We start from the raw sequence: 15,579 nt of genomic DNA, 5'->3' as shown, positions 1-15,579 counted from the left end.
ATAATGTAACAAAATCAGACAAAGATTGTCCCAACTTTCAAGAATTCCTGCACTGTTTGACTGTACCTATGTGTGATGGCCGCTCTGGGAGGTAACCCATTAATAAACTTAGTTGAACTTGAACCACATCAATCTATCAATCAAATTTCAATCAGTCATGTCATCTTTATTTGTGAACTAACAGTTGCGGACGCCCCTGACCCCCCGCGATAGCGTCCAGCTGGTGAAGAAACACTACAGCCAGCCCCAGCCTGGAGGTCTGGACCGGCTGCACCACATCAATGTCCCCATAAACATGATGGCCTCCAGCACCCAGGTAAAGAGAGGGAGCCTGCTCAACTCTATCCTGTTGTACAAAAACAGTGAGAGGGGGCCTGAAGTCAACCGTCTGTCACGTAACAACGGGGGAAAAAAAGAGGACCTGACCTCACTCACTTGATGTAGTTTCAATTGTAGCATTTGTTTGTTGTATTTGCATCTTCTGCACCCTGTAGAGCCCTGTGTCCCCTTCCAACTGCAATCATGTCCTGGAAGAGACAGACATAGATGACGGGCTGCCTGACGGTATGGAGGGTGTGGTGGAGGGGGCCGGGGACAAAGGTCCTCCCAAGGAACAAGTGTTTGTTAGGTTGGCTGAGGATCTGGAACTGCTGGACCCAGATGTCCTGAAACCCCCCACTCCTCCTCTCCACCGGTTCCCCTCCTGGGTAAGATCAGTGTTGAGGGTAACGCGTTCCAAAAGGAACGCGTTACGTAATCAGATGACTTTCATGAGCAACGGAGTAAAGTGACGTGTTACTTTTTCAAGTTGGGTAATATTATTACAGTCGCTTTGTGTTTCCATGATCCGATCTCGACTTGTTCCCTCATTTAGTTCCCGAGCCAGCGGAGAAAGGCTGTTTGGAGAGAAATGTCGTAGCAGCTGCTGTCCATATAAATGTATAGAGGACGCACCGCTGATCATTGCCATGGATCACTTCTGTGATAGCAGGGCTTTCCCGTCTAGTGTCAAGTGTGTGGTCTCTAACCAGAACTAGTGGCTCGAGAGAAACATTTTGAATGAAAAGATAGGAAATCTGTCCAGATGTTTGGCGTACAGTATATTATGGCTAATTAAACAGCCCCTATATAGATATAGATATATATCTATATCTATATATAGCGCAGTACTTGTAGACTAGCACAGGAAAGCAGCGCCACAGATAAAAGAAGCTAGTGATCAAACCTGAGTTAGTAAGTAACCTATCTTTTTTTCATGAAAGTAGCGCAAACTAATATGCCATGTTACTTTCCACACCAAGTGATATTGTAAAGTAATGCGTTACTTTTGTTAAATGTAACGAGTAATGTGTAATATATACTGTATTTATAAGTGTTTTTTGCAGTTGTCTCATATCTGTGTATGTGTGTGTTCCTGTAGAGTGGCTGAGAGCAGCCAAAGTATCGTTATACAGATGAGGTCAAATATATTGACACCCTGCCACCATGTCTTCTAAAATAAGTTGGAATTGAAAAAACGTTCATTGTTCATATGTGTATTTGTTTGATTTACACGTGCATAGGACCCCCCCCAAAAAATTATTGAATGATGAATAATTTATCATTCAAATGAATTTGGTTGGAGGCAAGTGATTCTTGTCAACTGCAAATCTATCTCACCTGTGGTAAGTTTCAGGGTAAGAAGAGAGAGAGAGAGAGCGAGAGCTCGATTGCCAATATATTTGACCGCATCTGTGGAACACAAACACACACTCATGCTTGCACATTGATCTATGTGCTCTACAGGAGAGCCGTATCTATGCTGTGGCCAAGTCGGGGATGAGAGTATCAGAGGCGACTGCAGGAGCCAGAGGTCCTGGACGAGGTGAGTTACCCTGCTTATGTTGGAAAAGACTCTCTGTGTCTGTGGGGGGTTACAGTATGGGATCTGTCAGTGCTCCTTTTGATGGTAACATCCTCTCAGCAGACCGGGCTAAGTAACACCTGTGCAGGTGCGATCTGGGAAGCTTTTATGAGCTCTCCAAAGAGATGTGTAAGGACGGAAACCTTGTTTTTTTTTAATCGGCTGTGATGAAACAATAGGACTTACACGCAGTAAGACACACAGCTATAATTATCACCTTGCGTTCTCTCTGGATCACACACATCTCGTGCTTTCTGCAGGATCCAGCTTACCGCAGTACCCCTCCACAGGACCGTTCACTCACCTGATTTACAAGAACATCAGTGTGCCCGTGTATACCACACTCAAAGGGGTAAGTACCATACTCTACGGTAGCTCGAATTGTGACAGACTGACAAGGACATGTCGACTTCCTATGGACTGTGGTATGTGCTGAGGAATATCTAAAAGTCGCTCCTGTGTGTGTCTGCAGAAAGCCACTCAGATCAGCAGTGTGCCCCTGCATGATGATGACTCTGGTTCGGAGGACGACAGTGGCTCTCTGGCCAGCCTCAGGACCTCCACCCTTGGCCCAGACAGGAAGGGAAGCACCCCTGGGAGCCCCCGCGCCGTCAAGAGGGGTGAGCATTGCTACATCAGCGTTGTTATCCTTCATAGTTCGCTGACACTGATTTAGTCTGTTCTCCGGTGCTTATTTTAATGTAAACGGCCTTCCAACTAGGAATAACTATCGGTTGTTGGTCCCTGACACAAGAAGAAACATATACTACATGACCAAAAGTATGTTGAAACCTGCTCGTCAAACATCTCATTCCATAATCATGGGCATTAATATGGATGTTGGTCCCCCCTTTGCTGCTATAACAGCCTCCACTCCTCTTGGAAGGCATTCCACTAGATGTTAGAACATTGCTGCGGGGACTTGCTGAAACAGAAAAGGGCCTTCCCCAAACTGTTGCCACAAAGTTGGAAGCACAGAATAGTCTAGAATGTCAATGTATGCTGTAGCGTTAAGATTTTCCTTCACTGGAACTAAGGGGCCTAGCCCGAACCATGAAAAACTGTCCCAGACCATCATTCCTCCTCCACCAAACTTTACAGTTGGCACTATGTATTGGGGCAGGTAGCGTTCGCCTGGCATCTGCCAAACCCAGACTCGTCAGTCGGACTTCCTGATGGTGAAGCGTGATTCATCACTCCAAAGAACACGTTTCTACTGCTCCAGAGTCCAATGGCGGCGACCTTTACACCAGTCCAGCTGATGCTTGGCATTGCGGATGGTGGTCTTAGGCTTGTGTGCGGCTGCTCGACCATGGAAACCCATTTCATGAAGCTCCAGACAAACAGTTCTTGTGCTGACGTTGATTCCAGAGGCAGTTTGAAACTCGGTAGTGAGTGTTGTGTGGCCTACCTAGATGTTTCCACTTCACAATAACAGCACTTACAGTTGACGGGGCAGCACCAGCAGGGCAGAAATTTGACGAACTTACTTGTTGGAAAGGTGGTATCATATGACGGCGCCACGTTAAAAGTCACTGAGCTCTTCAGTAAGGCCCTTCTACTGCCAATGTTTGTCTATGGAGATAGCATGGCGGTGTGCTCGATTATATACACCTGATAGTAACAGGTGTGGCTAAAATAGCCGAATCCACTAATTTGAAGGGGTGTCCACATACTTTTTTATATATAGTGTAGTTACAGGTTTTCTCAACTTTTTTTGTACTGTACCAGCTGTACAAGCTATGGTTCTTCTCTATGGAGGCCTGCTTACATGTAAACTAATACTAAACTAGTACTTACATGTAAACTAGTACTAAATGAGTGCTTGGCTAGCTAAGCATCTAAGGGACCATACAGCAACATCTTGAGGACCAGTTGAGAGACACTGGTCTAGTGTATGACAATAAGTCCATCAGCTGTCGGTCATCTGAGTCACCTGTCTGTCAATTTGTTGACCTCTTGACCTTCGATCTCTCCAGGTGTGTCCATGTCGTCCATCAGCTCTGAGAGTGACTACGCCATCCCACCTGATGCCTACTCTCTGGACTCTGACTACTCTGAGCCGGAGCACAAAGTCCAGAGAACATCCTCATACTCATGTGAGAGCCTGCGAGAGCCCGTGAGTGACCATTTACCGTACAATACAATGCAAAAAATACCATACCATACAATATAACAATGCTGGAGGTTACCATACAGGAGATGCTGGAGAAGTCAGGGTACCTGCTGAAGATGGGCAGTCAGGTGAAGGCTTGGAAAAGACGCTGGTTCATCTTGAGGAACGGAGAGATACTCTACTACAAGTCTCCTGTGAGTCGCCACACGTCACCACTATGTGCTTTTCTGACAGAATTAGTTCAACAATAGCCTGGTCCCAGATCTGTTTGAGCTGTATTGCCAACTCCTATGGTCTTCCTCGTGGTCTTTCAGAGCGACGTTATACGGAAGCCTCAGGGTCAGATGGAGCTGAACTCTTCCTGCAGGATCGTCCGTGGAGAAGGAGCACAGACATTCCAGGTGAGTGATATTGAAGAGGGACTGAAAACCAAGATTTTGGTTCTGGTTCCGAGAGCACCTCTACACACGTACACATGCACACACACTAACCTACCACCATTACCAAACTGGGTCAAAGAGAAAGGGCAGCATTCCTCTAGAGGGGCTTAACATCATAAGGGATAGCCTTGCAGGGAATGGAATGTTGTGTTCTAAAGCTGATTCTCATCTGTACTGATCTGGTGATCTGGTGTGTTTGTTTGTGTGTCTGCTGTGCGTGCGTGCGTGTGTGTATGCTTGTATGCGTGGCGTGCATCCGTGTGAAGAACGCCGCTGGAATGTATAGCGGCTGTTTTTTCGGGCTCCTGACCAGTTCTGCTATGTTGTGTGTGTTTTTTTGCGCTGAAATTAACTAGTTTTTTACATAATGTACCCTGATGAACTTGTGGGTACCCTGATGAATATGTGGGTACCCTGATGAACGTGTGGGTACCCTGGTGAACGTGTGGGTACCCTGATGAATGTGTGGGTACGCTGATGAACTTGTGGGTGCCCTGATGAAAGTGTGGGTACCCTAATGAACGTGTGGGTACCCTGATGAACTTGTGGATACCTTGATGAATGTGTGGGTACCCTTATGAATGTGTGGGTACCCTGATGAATGTGTGGATACCCTGATGAATGTGTGGGTACCCTGATGAACGGTGTAGGTACCCTGATCAGTGTGTGGGTACCCTGATGAACGAGTAGGTACCCTGATCAGTGTGTGGGTACCCTGATGAATGTGTGGGTACCTTGATGAACGTGTAGGTACCCTGATCAGTGTATGGGTACCGTGATGAACGTGTGGGTACCCTGATGAACGTATGGGTACCCAGATGAACGTGTGGGTACCCTGATGAACGTGTGGGTACCGTGATGAACGTGTGGGTACCCTGATGAACGAGTGGGTTCCCTGATGAACGTGTGGGTACCCTGATGAACGTGTGGGTACCCTGATGAACGTGTGTGTGGGTACCCTGATGAACGTGTGGGTACCCTGATGAACGTGTGGGCACCCTGATGAACGGCGGCGAGTAAGTAAAGCACCTCTACCCTCTGTTGTGTTGCTGAATGTACATTCACACGGGACAAGCTGGACAAGCTCTATCCTATCAACGGGACCTGAAGAATTGTAATATCCTATGCTTCTCTGAAAATTAGCTGAACAAGGAAATGGATCATGTTCTAGCTGGTTTTTCTATGCATCGGCAGGACAGAACGGCAGTGTCGGGTAAGCTCAAGGTGGGTGGTGTGTGTCTCTTTGTTAACAACAGTTTGTGCGTAATCTCTGATATTAAGCAAGTCTCGAGGTTCTGCTCACCTGAGTTAGAATACCTCATGATAAATTGTAGACCATACTATTTACCAAGAGAGTTTTCATCTATATTTTTCATAGCTGTCTTTTTACCACCACAAACCGATGCTGGCACTGAGACCGCACTCAACAAGCTGTATAGGGCCAAAAACGAACAACAAAATGCTCATCCAGAGGCGATGCTCCTAGAGGCCGGTGATTTTAATGCAGGAAAACTTAAATCCGTTTGACCTCATTTCTACCAGCATGTCATCTGTGCAACTAGAGGCGAAAAATACTCTAGATCACCTTTACGCCACATACAGTGATGCATACAAAGCTCTCTCTGACCATTACTTTATCCTCCTGATTCCTGCTTAAAAGGAAATCTCAAACAGGAAGTACCAGTGACGCGCTCAATACAGAAGTGGTCCGATGATGCGGATGCTAAGCTCCAGGACTGTTTGGCAAACACAGACTGGAATATGTTCCGGGACTCATCCGATAGCATTGAGAAGTTTACCACATTAGTCACCGGTTTCATTAATAAGTGAATTGATGATGTCATCCCCACAGTGACAATTTGTACATATCCCAACCAGAAGCCATGGATTACAGGCAACATCCGCACTGAACTAAACTAAAGGCTAGAGCTGCCACTTTCAAGGAGCGGTACACTAACCCACACGCTTTAAAGAAATCCCACTATGCCTTCCGATGAACCATTTGAAGGCAGCGTGTCAATAAAGGACTAAGATCAAAATCCTACTACACTGGCAATCGACAAATATGGCTGGGCTTGCAAACTATCACTGATTACAAAGGAAAACCCGGCCGCGAGCTGCCCAGTGACCTGAGTCCACCAGACAAGCTCAATGCATTCTATGTTTGCTTCGAAGCAAGCAACACTGAACCATGCATGACAGCACCAGCTGATCTGTATGATTTTATCATCACGCTTTCCGCAGCCAATGTGAGTAAGACCTTTAAACAGGTCAACATTCACAAGGCTGGATCAGGGTGTGTACTCAGAGCATGCACTGACCAGCTGGCAAGCATCTTCACTGACATTTTCAACCTCTCCTTGACCCAGTCTGTAATACCAACATGTTTGAAGCAGATCATCATTGTCCCTGTGCCCAAAAACGCCAAGTTGTCTAAATGACTATTGCCACGTAGCACTCACATCTGTAGCCATGAAGTGCTTTGAAAGGCTGGTCATGGATCACATCAATATCATCATCCCAGACACCCTAGACCCACTCCAATTCACATACCGGCCCAACAGATCCACAGATGATGCAATCTCTATTGCACTCCACATTGCACTTTCCAACTTGGACAAAAGGAACACCTATGGGAAAATGCTATTCATTGATGACAGCTCAGCGTTCAACTCCATAGTGCCCTCCAAGCTCATCACTAAGCTAAAGACCCTGAGACTGAACATCTCCCTCTGCAACCGGATCGTGGATTTCCTGACGCGACACTTATTCCTGACACGCCATGCTTATTCCCCTCCTGTACTCCCTGTTCACCCACGACTGCATGGCCGTGCACGACTCCAACACCATCATTAAGTTTGTCAATGGCACACCGGCGGTAGGCCTGATCACCGACAACAATGAGACCGTCTATAGGGAGGAGGTCACAGACCCCTGGCAGTGTGGTGCCAGGACAACAACCTCTGCCTCAATGTCAGCAAGACAAAAGAGCTGATCCAAAATACCAACATGATCCAAACATACCAACACAGTCGTGAAGAGGGCACGAGGGCCTCTTATCCCTCAGGTGGCTGAAAAGATTTGGCATCAAAAAGTTCTACAGCTGCACCATTGAGAGCATCTTGACTGGCTTCATCACCGGTTGGTATGGCAACTGCTCGGCATCCAACCGCATGGCTCTACAGAGGGTAGTGCATCATTGGGGCCAAGCTCCCTGTCATCCAGGACCTCTATAACAGGTGGTGTCAGAGGAAGGCCCTTACAAATTGTCAAAGACCCCAGACACCCTAGTCATATACTGTTATCTTGGAAAGCAGTAGTGATGCACCAATTCTGGAACCAACAGAACCCTAAACAGCTTCAGTTAACCAAATAGCTACCCGGATTATCTGAATTGACCCTTTTTGAACAAACTCATCACATATGCTGCTGCTACTATTTACTATCTGTCATTTTTATTCCTAGTTATATGTACATTTATACCTCAATTACCTCGTACCCCTGCACATGGACTCAGTACTGGTACCCCGTGTATATAACCAAGTTATCATTACTCATTGTGTATTTATTATTACTTTTATTATTACGTGTTTAACTTTATAAAATTATTGATCTATTTCCTTTCTCTCTGCATTGTTGGGAAGGGCCCATAAGTAAGCATTTCACTGTTAGTCCACACCTGTTGTTAATGAAGCATGTGACAAATTAAATTGTATTTGATTTGATTTGTGCGCCTGTGTGTGTGTGTGTGTGTGTGTGTGTGTGCTTGCTTACATGTACGTGTCTGTGCCTACCTGCTTGCACAGGCACACTTTCACCGGCACGCTTTCACAACTCAATAATGCATTTCTCTCATATTTTCTCCATCTCCTGTTCTAATCAGTTGATAACGGAGAAGAAGACGTTCTACCTGACGGCTGACTCTCCCAACATCTTAGAGGAGTGGATCAGAGTTCTACAGAACATTCTCAAGGTCCAGGCCAGCAGCCCCGTCCCAATGGAGACCACTGCAGCCAAACCTACCGTGAGGGGCTGGCTCACTAAGGTCAGGGGTCAATGCATCACTAGGCTGGAGGTGGGGCCTAAGATATGAGGGTTATGGAGATGAGAAACAGACAGCATGTTTAAGGGGATTGGCTTTTGAGCAAGGCGAGGTACAGAATTACTTATCTTGATCACATGGTGGGTGGTTCATTGGGATGTAAGCAGGATGGTTTGTAGATCACAGATTCTGGACACAGCCTTGCTCAGGCGATCCTTTCAGTTGTCATGGAAGCTTTTAACTTGTCTTTTTAACGGGAGACAATACAGAACAATACAGCTATTCTCGCCCAACATAGAGAGAGACCTGTTATATCAACCATATGTTTCATACTAGGACACAGGAAAGTTTAAACAAACCATTCTTTCAACTGCAAGTCACAGTTTGACAGAAGGCTCATTTGCGTTGGGACACGGCTATGGTTAGCACCCCTTACTGGTCAGGGTATGATGGAATGTTTGAGTGATATCCTCCCTTTCACTCCATCCCCCTCTGGCTCTTTCTTGTCTCTCTCCACTGAGGTGTATCTGTCAGTATGGTTAATACAGGGGGCTTGGCAACCTTCTAACATCAGAGGGGTGTCTGTTACGGCTGACTGACAGGTGAAACCTCCCTCTGCTCTTCCTTTAAAGAGGCTTTGATCTCGACACAATGACGTTATACACCTCAGAGCTCTATAGTTATGTACTGTCGGTTCACTACCTCTCTCGCTGCATATTTGACCTTTGACCCCGATGAAGAGATGTACAGCTGGGATTATGAGTCATGAGGACATGTGGCCAGGAATCCACAGACACACATACACACCCACTCTCTAGTGCCACCTGGTGTTCAAAGGAGAAATATGCGATACAGTCAGTGGTTAATGAGTGTATGACCCTCAATACTATCTCCTCGCTCTCTTTTTCTCTTTCTTTCTCTCACTCTCTTTCTCTCTCTCGCTCTCTGTCCTCTAGGTGAAGCATGGTCACTCTAAGCTGATGTGGTGTTCTCTGGTCAGCAAGGTGTTTTATTACTACAGGAACCAGGATGACAAGGTACTCCCTTCCTTTTCTCCTCATAAACTTACCCTCAAGTGTCCTCAATTGTTGCCTGTCTCTATATCAGGGGTGCTCACATTTTTGGGCTTGGTGGGATGCAGGCCGAACAATAAAGGGTAAGCTAAATATTTCTATTTCTATTCAGAAAAATAAAAGGTAAGCAATAGCTTTTTAGGGTCTTGAATCAATAGCTTTTTAAAAAAATGTAATCATAAAATTACACTTCAAACATGAATCAAATTGTAGCCATATATTTTGACACTCTGATTACCAGTATTCAAGATTTATTCACATTTTTACAATTATAGTATAGAAACTGCAACCAAGTTTCTATGTTCATAAACCCTAAAACCCACTGTAGCGTTCAAGTTAAAGGTGTTTTGATTTTGTATAATGTTTGCATTGTAATTTCAGAAAATGTCCATCATGTATCAGGCGCTAATAGTGGAATGATAGTGTTTCACAGTATCACTTAACCTCCATTGCTGTGATTCGCTTGTTGATTTCTCTCGCGGGAGCAGCATCCGTTGTCAAAATGGGAAAACATACCCGACTTTGTGGCTGGGTTATCTAGTGAAAATCTCTGTCATTTCCTGGTTGCTAAAATTCTACACTGTTCGCTCAATTTCAGTTTGTGAGAAAACGAGCACAGAATAGTATAAGGAATCATTGTGCTGTTTAAATCGCTGTAAAATATCTTTCCAATAACAAAACAAATGTGTTACTACGGCTTTGGTCCACCAGCTTCAAACAGCTTTAAAAACTATATTTTCAGTTGTTGAAAATATATTTCATAGCGGTTTAGATAATATGGCAGGTAGCCTGGCGGGTAAGGAGCTCAGGGCCAGAAACAAAATGTTTGCTGGATCAAATCCCCGAGCTGACAAGATAAAAATCTGTTGTTCTGCCCCTGAGCAAAGCTGTTCCCTGGGCGCTGATGATGTGGATGTTGATTAAGGCAGCCCCCGCACCTCTCTGATTCAGAGGTTAAATGTGGAAAATACATTCAGTTGACTGACTTAGGTATCCCCCTTTCCCTACACTATTTAGTGCTTGTTTTTTTCACATAAACTGAAATTGAGCGAAAGGCTTAGAATTCTAGCAACCAGGAAATTAGTTATTTCCACTAGATAACACAGCCACAAAGTCAGAACAGCTTTCCCATTTCGACAACAGACGCCACTCCGGCGGGAGAAATCAATAGGTGAATATCCCAGCCAATCACAACAATGGAGGCTAAGTTATACTGTGAAACACAATCATTCCACTATTACTGCAGATATATTATAGATATGTTCTGAAATGCAAAAATTCTAAACAATCCTATGTGTTGCACCTTTAATGTCCTGCAATTCCACATATTTTGCCATGGGATGGAGTTTTGTTTTTGCAGTTTTGATGCTAATTCCCTGCATTTCTACATATTTTGCCATGACTTATGCCATGTTCAAATGATATCTGAGTGAGAGTGACTAAGAAAGTAAATCAATGGGGGCCCCCTGGAGGTCAGGACCCCTGGGCACGTGCTTTGGGTGCTCGGTCAGTCATTCAGAAATGATTACTACAAGGCTTAGATAGCTGGCTAGACTAACTTATCTAGAAAATGTTAGCTGACATGGGCTAATTGATTGACTGTCAGTGACTGACATAACATGAGGAACACTGCTGATGCACTAGCACATGTATTTGTTTTTTGGTCGGGGGCCCCATAGTGGTCCTGGAGGGCCAAATCAGACATCACCCTAGTTTGGTTGGCTCTGCTCTATATCATATGTGAATATATTCCCTAAATGTGTGTGTGTGCGTGTCAGCTCCCCCTAGGCCAGCTGCGGATGCGCGAGGCGGCGGTGGAGGAGGTGGACAGGTCATGTGACTCGGACGAGGACTACGAGGCTAGTGGGCGTGGCTTCTTGTCATCCCACTGTACCCTAGTGGTGCACCCCAGAGAGCAGAGCCCCACCTACCTGCTCATAGGCACCAAGCAAGAGAAGGTACAGCACTCTAAAACTACACAACCCATACACCCCCTCACCTACCTGCTCATAGGCACCAAGCAAGAGAAGGTACAGCACTCTAAAACTACACAACCCATACACCCCCTCACCTACCTGCTCATAGGCACCAAGCAAGAGAAGGTACAGCACTCTAAAACTACACAACCCATACACCCCCTCACCTACCTGCTCATAGGCACCAAGCAACAGAATGTGCAGCACTCTAAAACTACACAACCCATACACCCCCTCACCTACCTGCTCATAGACACCAAGCAACAGAATGTGCAGCACTCTAAAACTACATTACCCACACACCCCCTCACCTACATGCTAATAGGCGCCAAGTAAAACTCCACACTAAACCCTAACCTATGACCTCTTCCTATGGAGGTAGATAAGTGCCAGTATTATGTAAATAAGTACAGTGCAACTCACAATATTTGTAAACAGGAAACACAATACTCAAATGTAAATCGCAATCCACAGACAAATCAAATAAAATTTTATTTGTCACACGCGCCGAATACAACAGTGTAGACCTTACCGTGACAAGTGTACTTACACGCCCTTAACCAACAATGCAGCATAGTTTGAAAAGTACGAAAATATTTGCTCAAAACATTTATAAAAAATAAAAATAAACTAAAGTGTAAAAAAGTAACACAATAAAATAACAATAACGGGGCGACATACAGGGGGTACCGGTACCGAGTCAGTGTGCGGGGTTACAGGTTAGTCGAGGTAATTGAGTTAATATGTACATGTAGGCAGGGTTAAAGTTACTATGCATAGATAATAAACAGCAAGTAGCAGCAGAGTAGAAAAGGGGGTCAATGCAAATAGTCCGGGTAGCGATTTGATTAGCTGTTTAGCAGTCTTATGGCTTGGGGGTGGAAGCTGTTAAAGGAACCTTTTGGACCAAGACTTGGGTATCTGCTACTGCGTGCAGTAGCAGAGAGAACAGTCTATGACTGAGCTTTGAGGGCACTATGGTGTTGAATGCTGTTGAATGCTGTGCTGTAGTCAACAAATAGCGTTCTCACGTAAGTGTTCCTTTTGTCCAGGTGGGAAAGGGCAGTTTGGAGTACAATAGAGATTGCGTCATTTGTGGATCTGTTGGGGCGGTAGGCGAATTGTAGTGGGTCTAGGGTTTCTGGGATGATGGTGTTGATGTGAGCCATGACCAGCCTTTCAAAGAACTTCATGGCTACAGATGGGAGTGCTACGGGCCGGTAGTCATTCAGGCAGTTCATTTTGGCAGTTAGCTACTTCCATATTATAAACTGTGTGGTTCGAGCCCTGAATGGCTGACAACCGTGGTATATCTGACCGTATACCATGGGGATGACAAAACATTTACTTTTACTGCTCTAATTACATTGGTAACCAGTTTATAATAGCAATAAGTCACCTTGGGGGTTTGTGGTATATAGCCAAATACCACGACTAAGGGCTGTATCCAGAACAGCCCTTAGCCATGGTATATTGGCAATATATGGTATATATATGGTATATTGGCAATACACCCCCTCCGGCCTGATTGTTTAAATATAATACACGGTCACACTTTGACACTTACGTATCCCCATTCTTTCCCATTCGTTCCTGTCCAGGACACCTGGCTGTATCATTTGGCGGTGGCAGCGGGCAGCAGTGCCAGCTTCAAGGTGGGCACAGAGTATGAGCAGTTAGTCGGGAACCTACTGGACGTAGAGGGTGACCCAGGTAAGACATCTACAGTCACCAAATCCGTCAGTCGGTCAGTCAGTCAGCCATCCAATCAATCAGTCTGTATGTCTGACATCACAAAATATGACACATGAGAGGGCTACTGACTAACAGCAGTTGACTAGGAATACCTTAAAAGATCTGTATCAGATGCCAAGGATCCAGATTTAGTCAGGGGCTTTTTAATGTTATTTTCAACCAGGAGGACTGACTATTGAAACGTCTTTATCCAGTCGTCAATCTGCAGACAGTGTTTATGACTGGGCTCTAGTAGGGCTGTTCCTGGTCAGCTGTTGCACCACTTGAGTTTGTAACCCTGTGTGTGTGTGTGTGTGTGTGTGTGTGTGTGTGTGTGTGTGTGTGTGTGTGTGTGTGTGTGTGTGTGTGTGTGTGTGTGTGTGTGTGTGTGTGTGTGTGTGTGTGTGTGCGTGTGTGTGTTCTCAGACTCTGCGTTGTGGAGGAGTGAGTCTCTATGTTTCTGTAAAGACGGCCTGCGCTCCCCTCTCACCACTCTACCCTCTGAAGCTCTGCAGACTGAAGCCCTCAAACTCTTCAAGGTTGGTCCCTTCATCTCTCTCTCCTCCTCTCCTTTGCTTCCAACTTCCTTCACTTCCTTTCTTTCAGTCCCTTTGCTTTCTCTTCCTTTGTATTCCCTCAAGTCCCTCCTCTCTTTCTCCTCTCATCGGCTGCATTCATGTCTACTGCTCTGACTGAGGCCCCCAGCCCTTCTGTCTGTCTGTTTGAGGCATCCCTCCTTTTCTTCTCTTGGCCCCCTACTCCATGCCCCTCTACCCTACCGTCGCTCAGAGATCAAAGCCTCACAGTAGGGGTCTCAAGCTCATTAGAGCGGTAATGGGGGTGATCATCTCATCTGATTGAATGGAACCTTTCTTCTTGTACTTGTCCTTGTTGGGCGGTAGATGGATGTAATCAAATGAGGAGGGAGTGTGACAGACAGACAGCACGGTGAATGTGAGAAGTAGTTGGGAGAAGGGAGTGGGACAGGGGCGGGGGTAATAAAGTGGATCTGGAGGAGGATGGACCTTGATCTTGATGTATCCTGTTCCTCTCTTTTCAACCCGGCCGCCCAGTCCGCCTCCCCCCTCCCCTTCTCTCTATGCTTTACTGAGCTTTCCCTCTGCCCCACATTTCGGGTGGCTTTGTCTGATTTGGTGTTCCATATATAGAGGAATGGATTAATTGAGCTCACTCGCAACCCTTTAAAGTCTCTGTTCCTGTTCAAATACTTTGAACATGCACCCTTCTCTTCTGTCCTCCCCATCTTTGAAGTATAGTCCCTGATCCGACACGACTGGGTTAGTGAAAGGCCCTTTCATTTTCACAATATTCATTTATACAGTGCCTTGATCCTGATGGTGAACATTCTCTTGTTGCCCTCCAGCCATGACATGACAGGCTTGTTTGACGGCTGCATCCTGACTTGGTTTCATTAGAATAGTAATCAGTCTCCAAGTAGGAAACACCATCATGTTGCTGCATGTTTCATTACAATTTTTCTACCTGAGTTAGGTAGTCTCACAACCGTATGTATTTGCCTCCACCTGCTGGTAGGAAGGTGGTATTACGCTGACATATCATTGCAGGTGTTTTAGATTGACTTCGCGGTCTGACTGCACAGAGCCACTGATCTACAAATCAACCTTCTTAAAATACATCCAAAGTAACTACTCATTGTGTGCTCAAGACTACCGATTCTACCCCTTGCTTATACCCTTAAATACATTGATTATATTGTTTCTCAACACATAAACTCAGCAGAAAAGAAACGTCCCTTTTTCAGGACCCTGTCTTTCAAAGATAAAAATCCCCAAAACTTCACAGATCTTCATTGTAAAGGGTTTAAACACTGTTTCCCATGCTTGTTCAATGAACCATAAACAATTAATGAACATGCACCTGTGGAACGGTCGTTAAGACACTAACAGCTTACAGACGGTAGGCAATTAAGGTCACAGTTATGAAAACTTAGGACACTAAAGAGGCCTTTCTACTGACTCTGAAAAACACCAAAAGAAAGATGCCCAGGGTCACTGCTCATCTGCGTGAACATGCCTTAGGCATGCTGCAAGGATGCATGAGGACTACAGATGTGGCCAGGGCAATAAATCACGTCTGTACTGTGAGACGCCTAAGACAGCGCTACAGGGAGACAGGACGGACAGCTGATCGTCCTCACAGTGACAGACCACGTGTAACAACACCTGCACAGGATCGGTACATCCGAACATCACACCTACGAGACAGGTACAGGATGGCAACAACAGCTGCCCGAGTTACACCAGGAATGCACGA

At 45.5% G+C, this 15,579-nt stretch overlaps 1 protein-coding gene across 4 annotated transcripts in view; it reads left to right on the top strand.

Moving 5' to 3' along the window:
- Window positions 1–15,579, top strand: part of plekhh1 (pleckstrin homology, MyTH4 and FERM domain containing H1) — a 65,103-nt gene that overhangs the window by 34,974 nt on the left and 14,550 nt on the right. For all 4 annotated transcript variants that reach the window (XR_016488915.1, XM_036954595.2, XM_090210938.1 and 1 more), the window contains exons 8-20: window positions 185–316; window positions 495–707; window positions 1,786–1,864; window positions 2,164–2,255; window positions 2,376–2,523; window positions 3,883–4,022; window positions 4,103–4,213; window positions 4,334–4,420; window positions 8,343–8,504; window positions 9,458–9,538; window positions 11,353–11,532; window positions 13,152–13,263; window positions 13,711–13,823. Coding sequence is in view for 3 of the 4 variants with exons in the window: in XM_036954595.2 (XP_036810490.2) it covers window positions 185–316; window positions 495–707; window positions 1,786–1,864; window positions 2,164–2,255; window positions 2,376–2,523; window positions 3,883–4,022; window positions 4,103–4,213; window positions 4,334–4,420; window positions 8,343–8,504; window positions 9,458–9,538; window positions 11,353–11,532; window positions 13,152–13,263; window positions 13,711–13,823 (1,650 nt within the window). In the remaining variant the exon portion in view is untranslated. The remainder of the gene's footprint in view (window positions 1–184; window positions 317–494; window positions 708–1,785; window positions 1,865–2,163; window positions 2,256–2,375; window positions 2,524–3,882; window positions 4,023–4,102; window positions 4,214–4,333; window positions 4,421–8,342; window positions 8,505–9,457; window positions 9,539–11,352; window positions 11,533–13,151; window positions 13,264–13,710; window positions 13,824–15,579) is intronic.

Source organism: Oncorhynchus mykiss, chromosome 19 (genome assembly GCF_057628025.1).
Source record: "Oncorhynchus mykiss isolate SJ-2025 chromosome 19, ASM5762802v1, whole genome shotgun sequence".
In the NCBI taxonomy this organism is placed as follows: Eukaryota; Metazoa; Chordata; class Actinopteri; order Salmoniformes; family Salmonidae; genus Oncorhynchus; species Oncorhynchus mykiss.
This window is presented reverse-complemented; position numbering and strand designations above follow the sequence as displayed.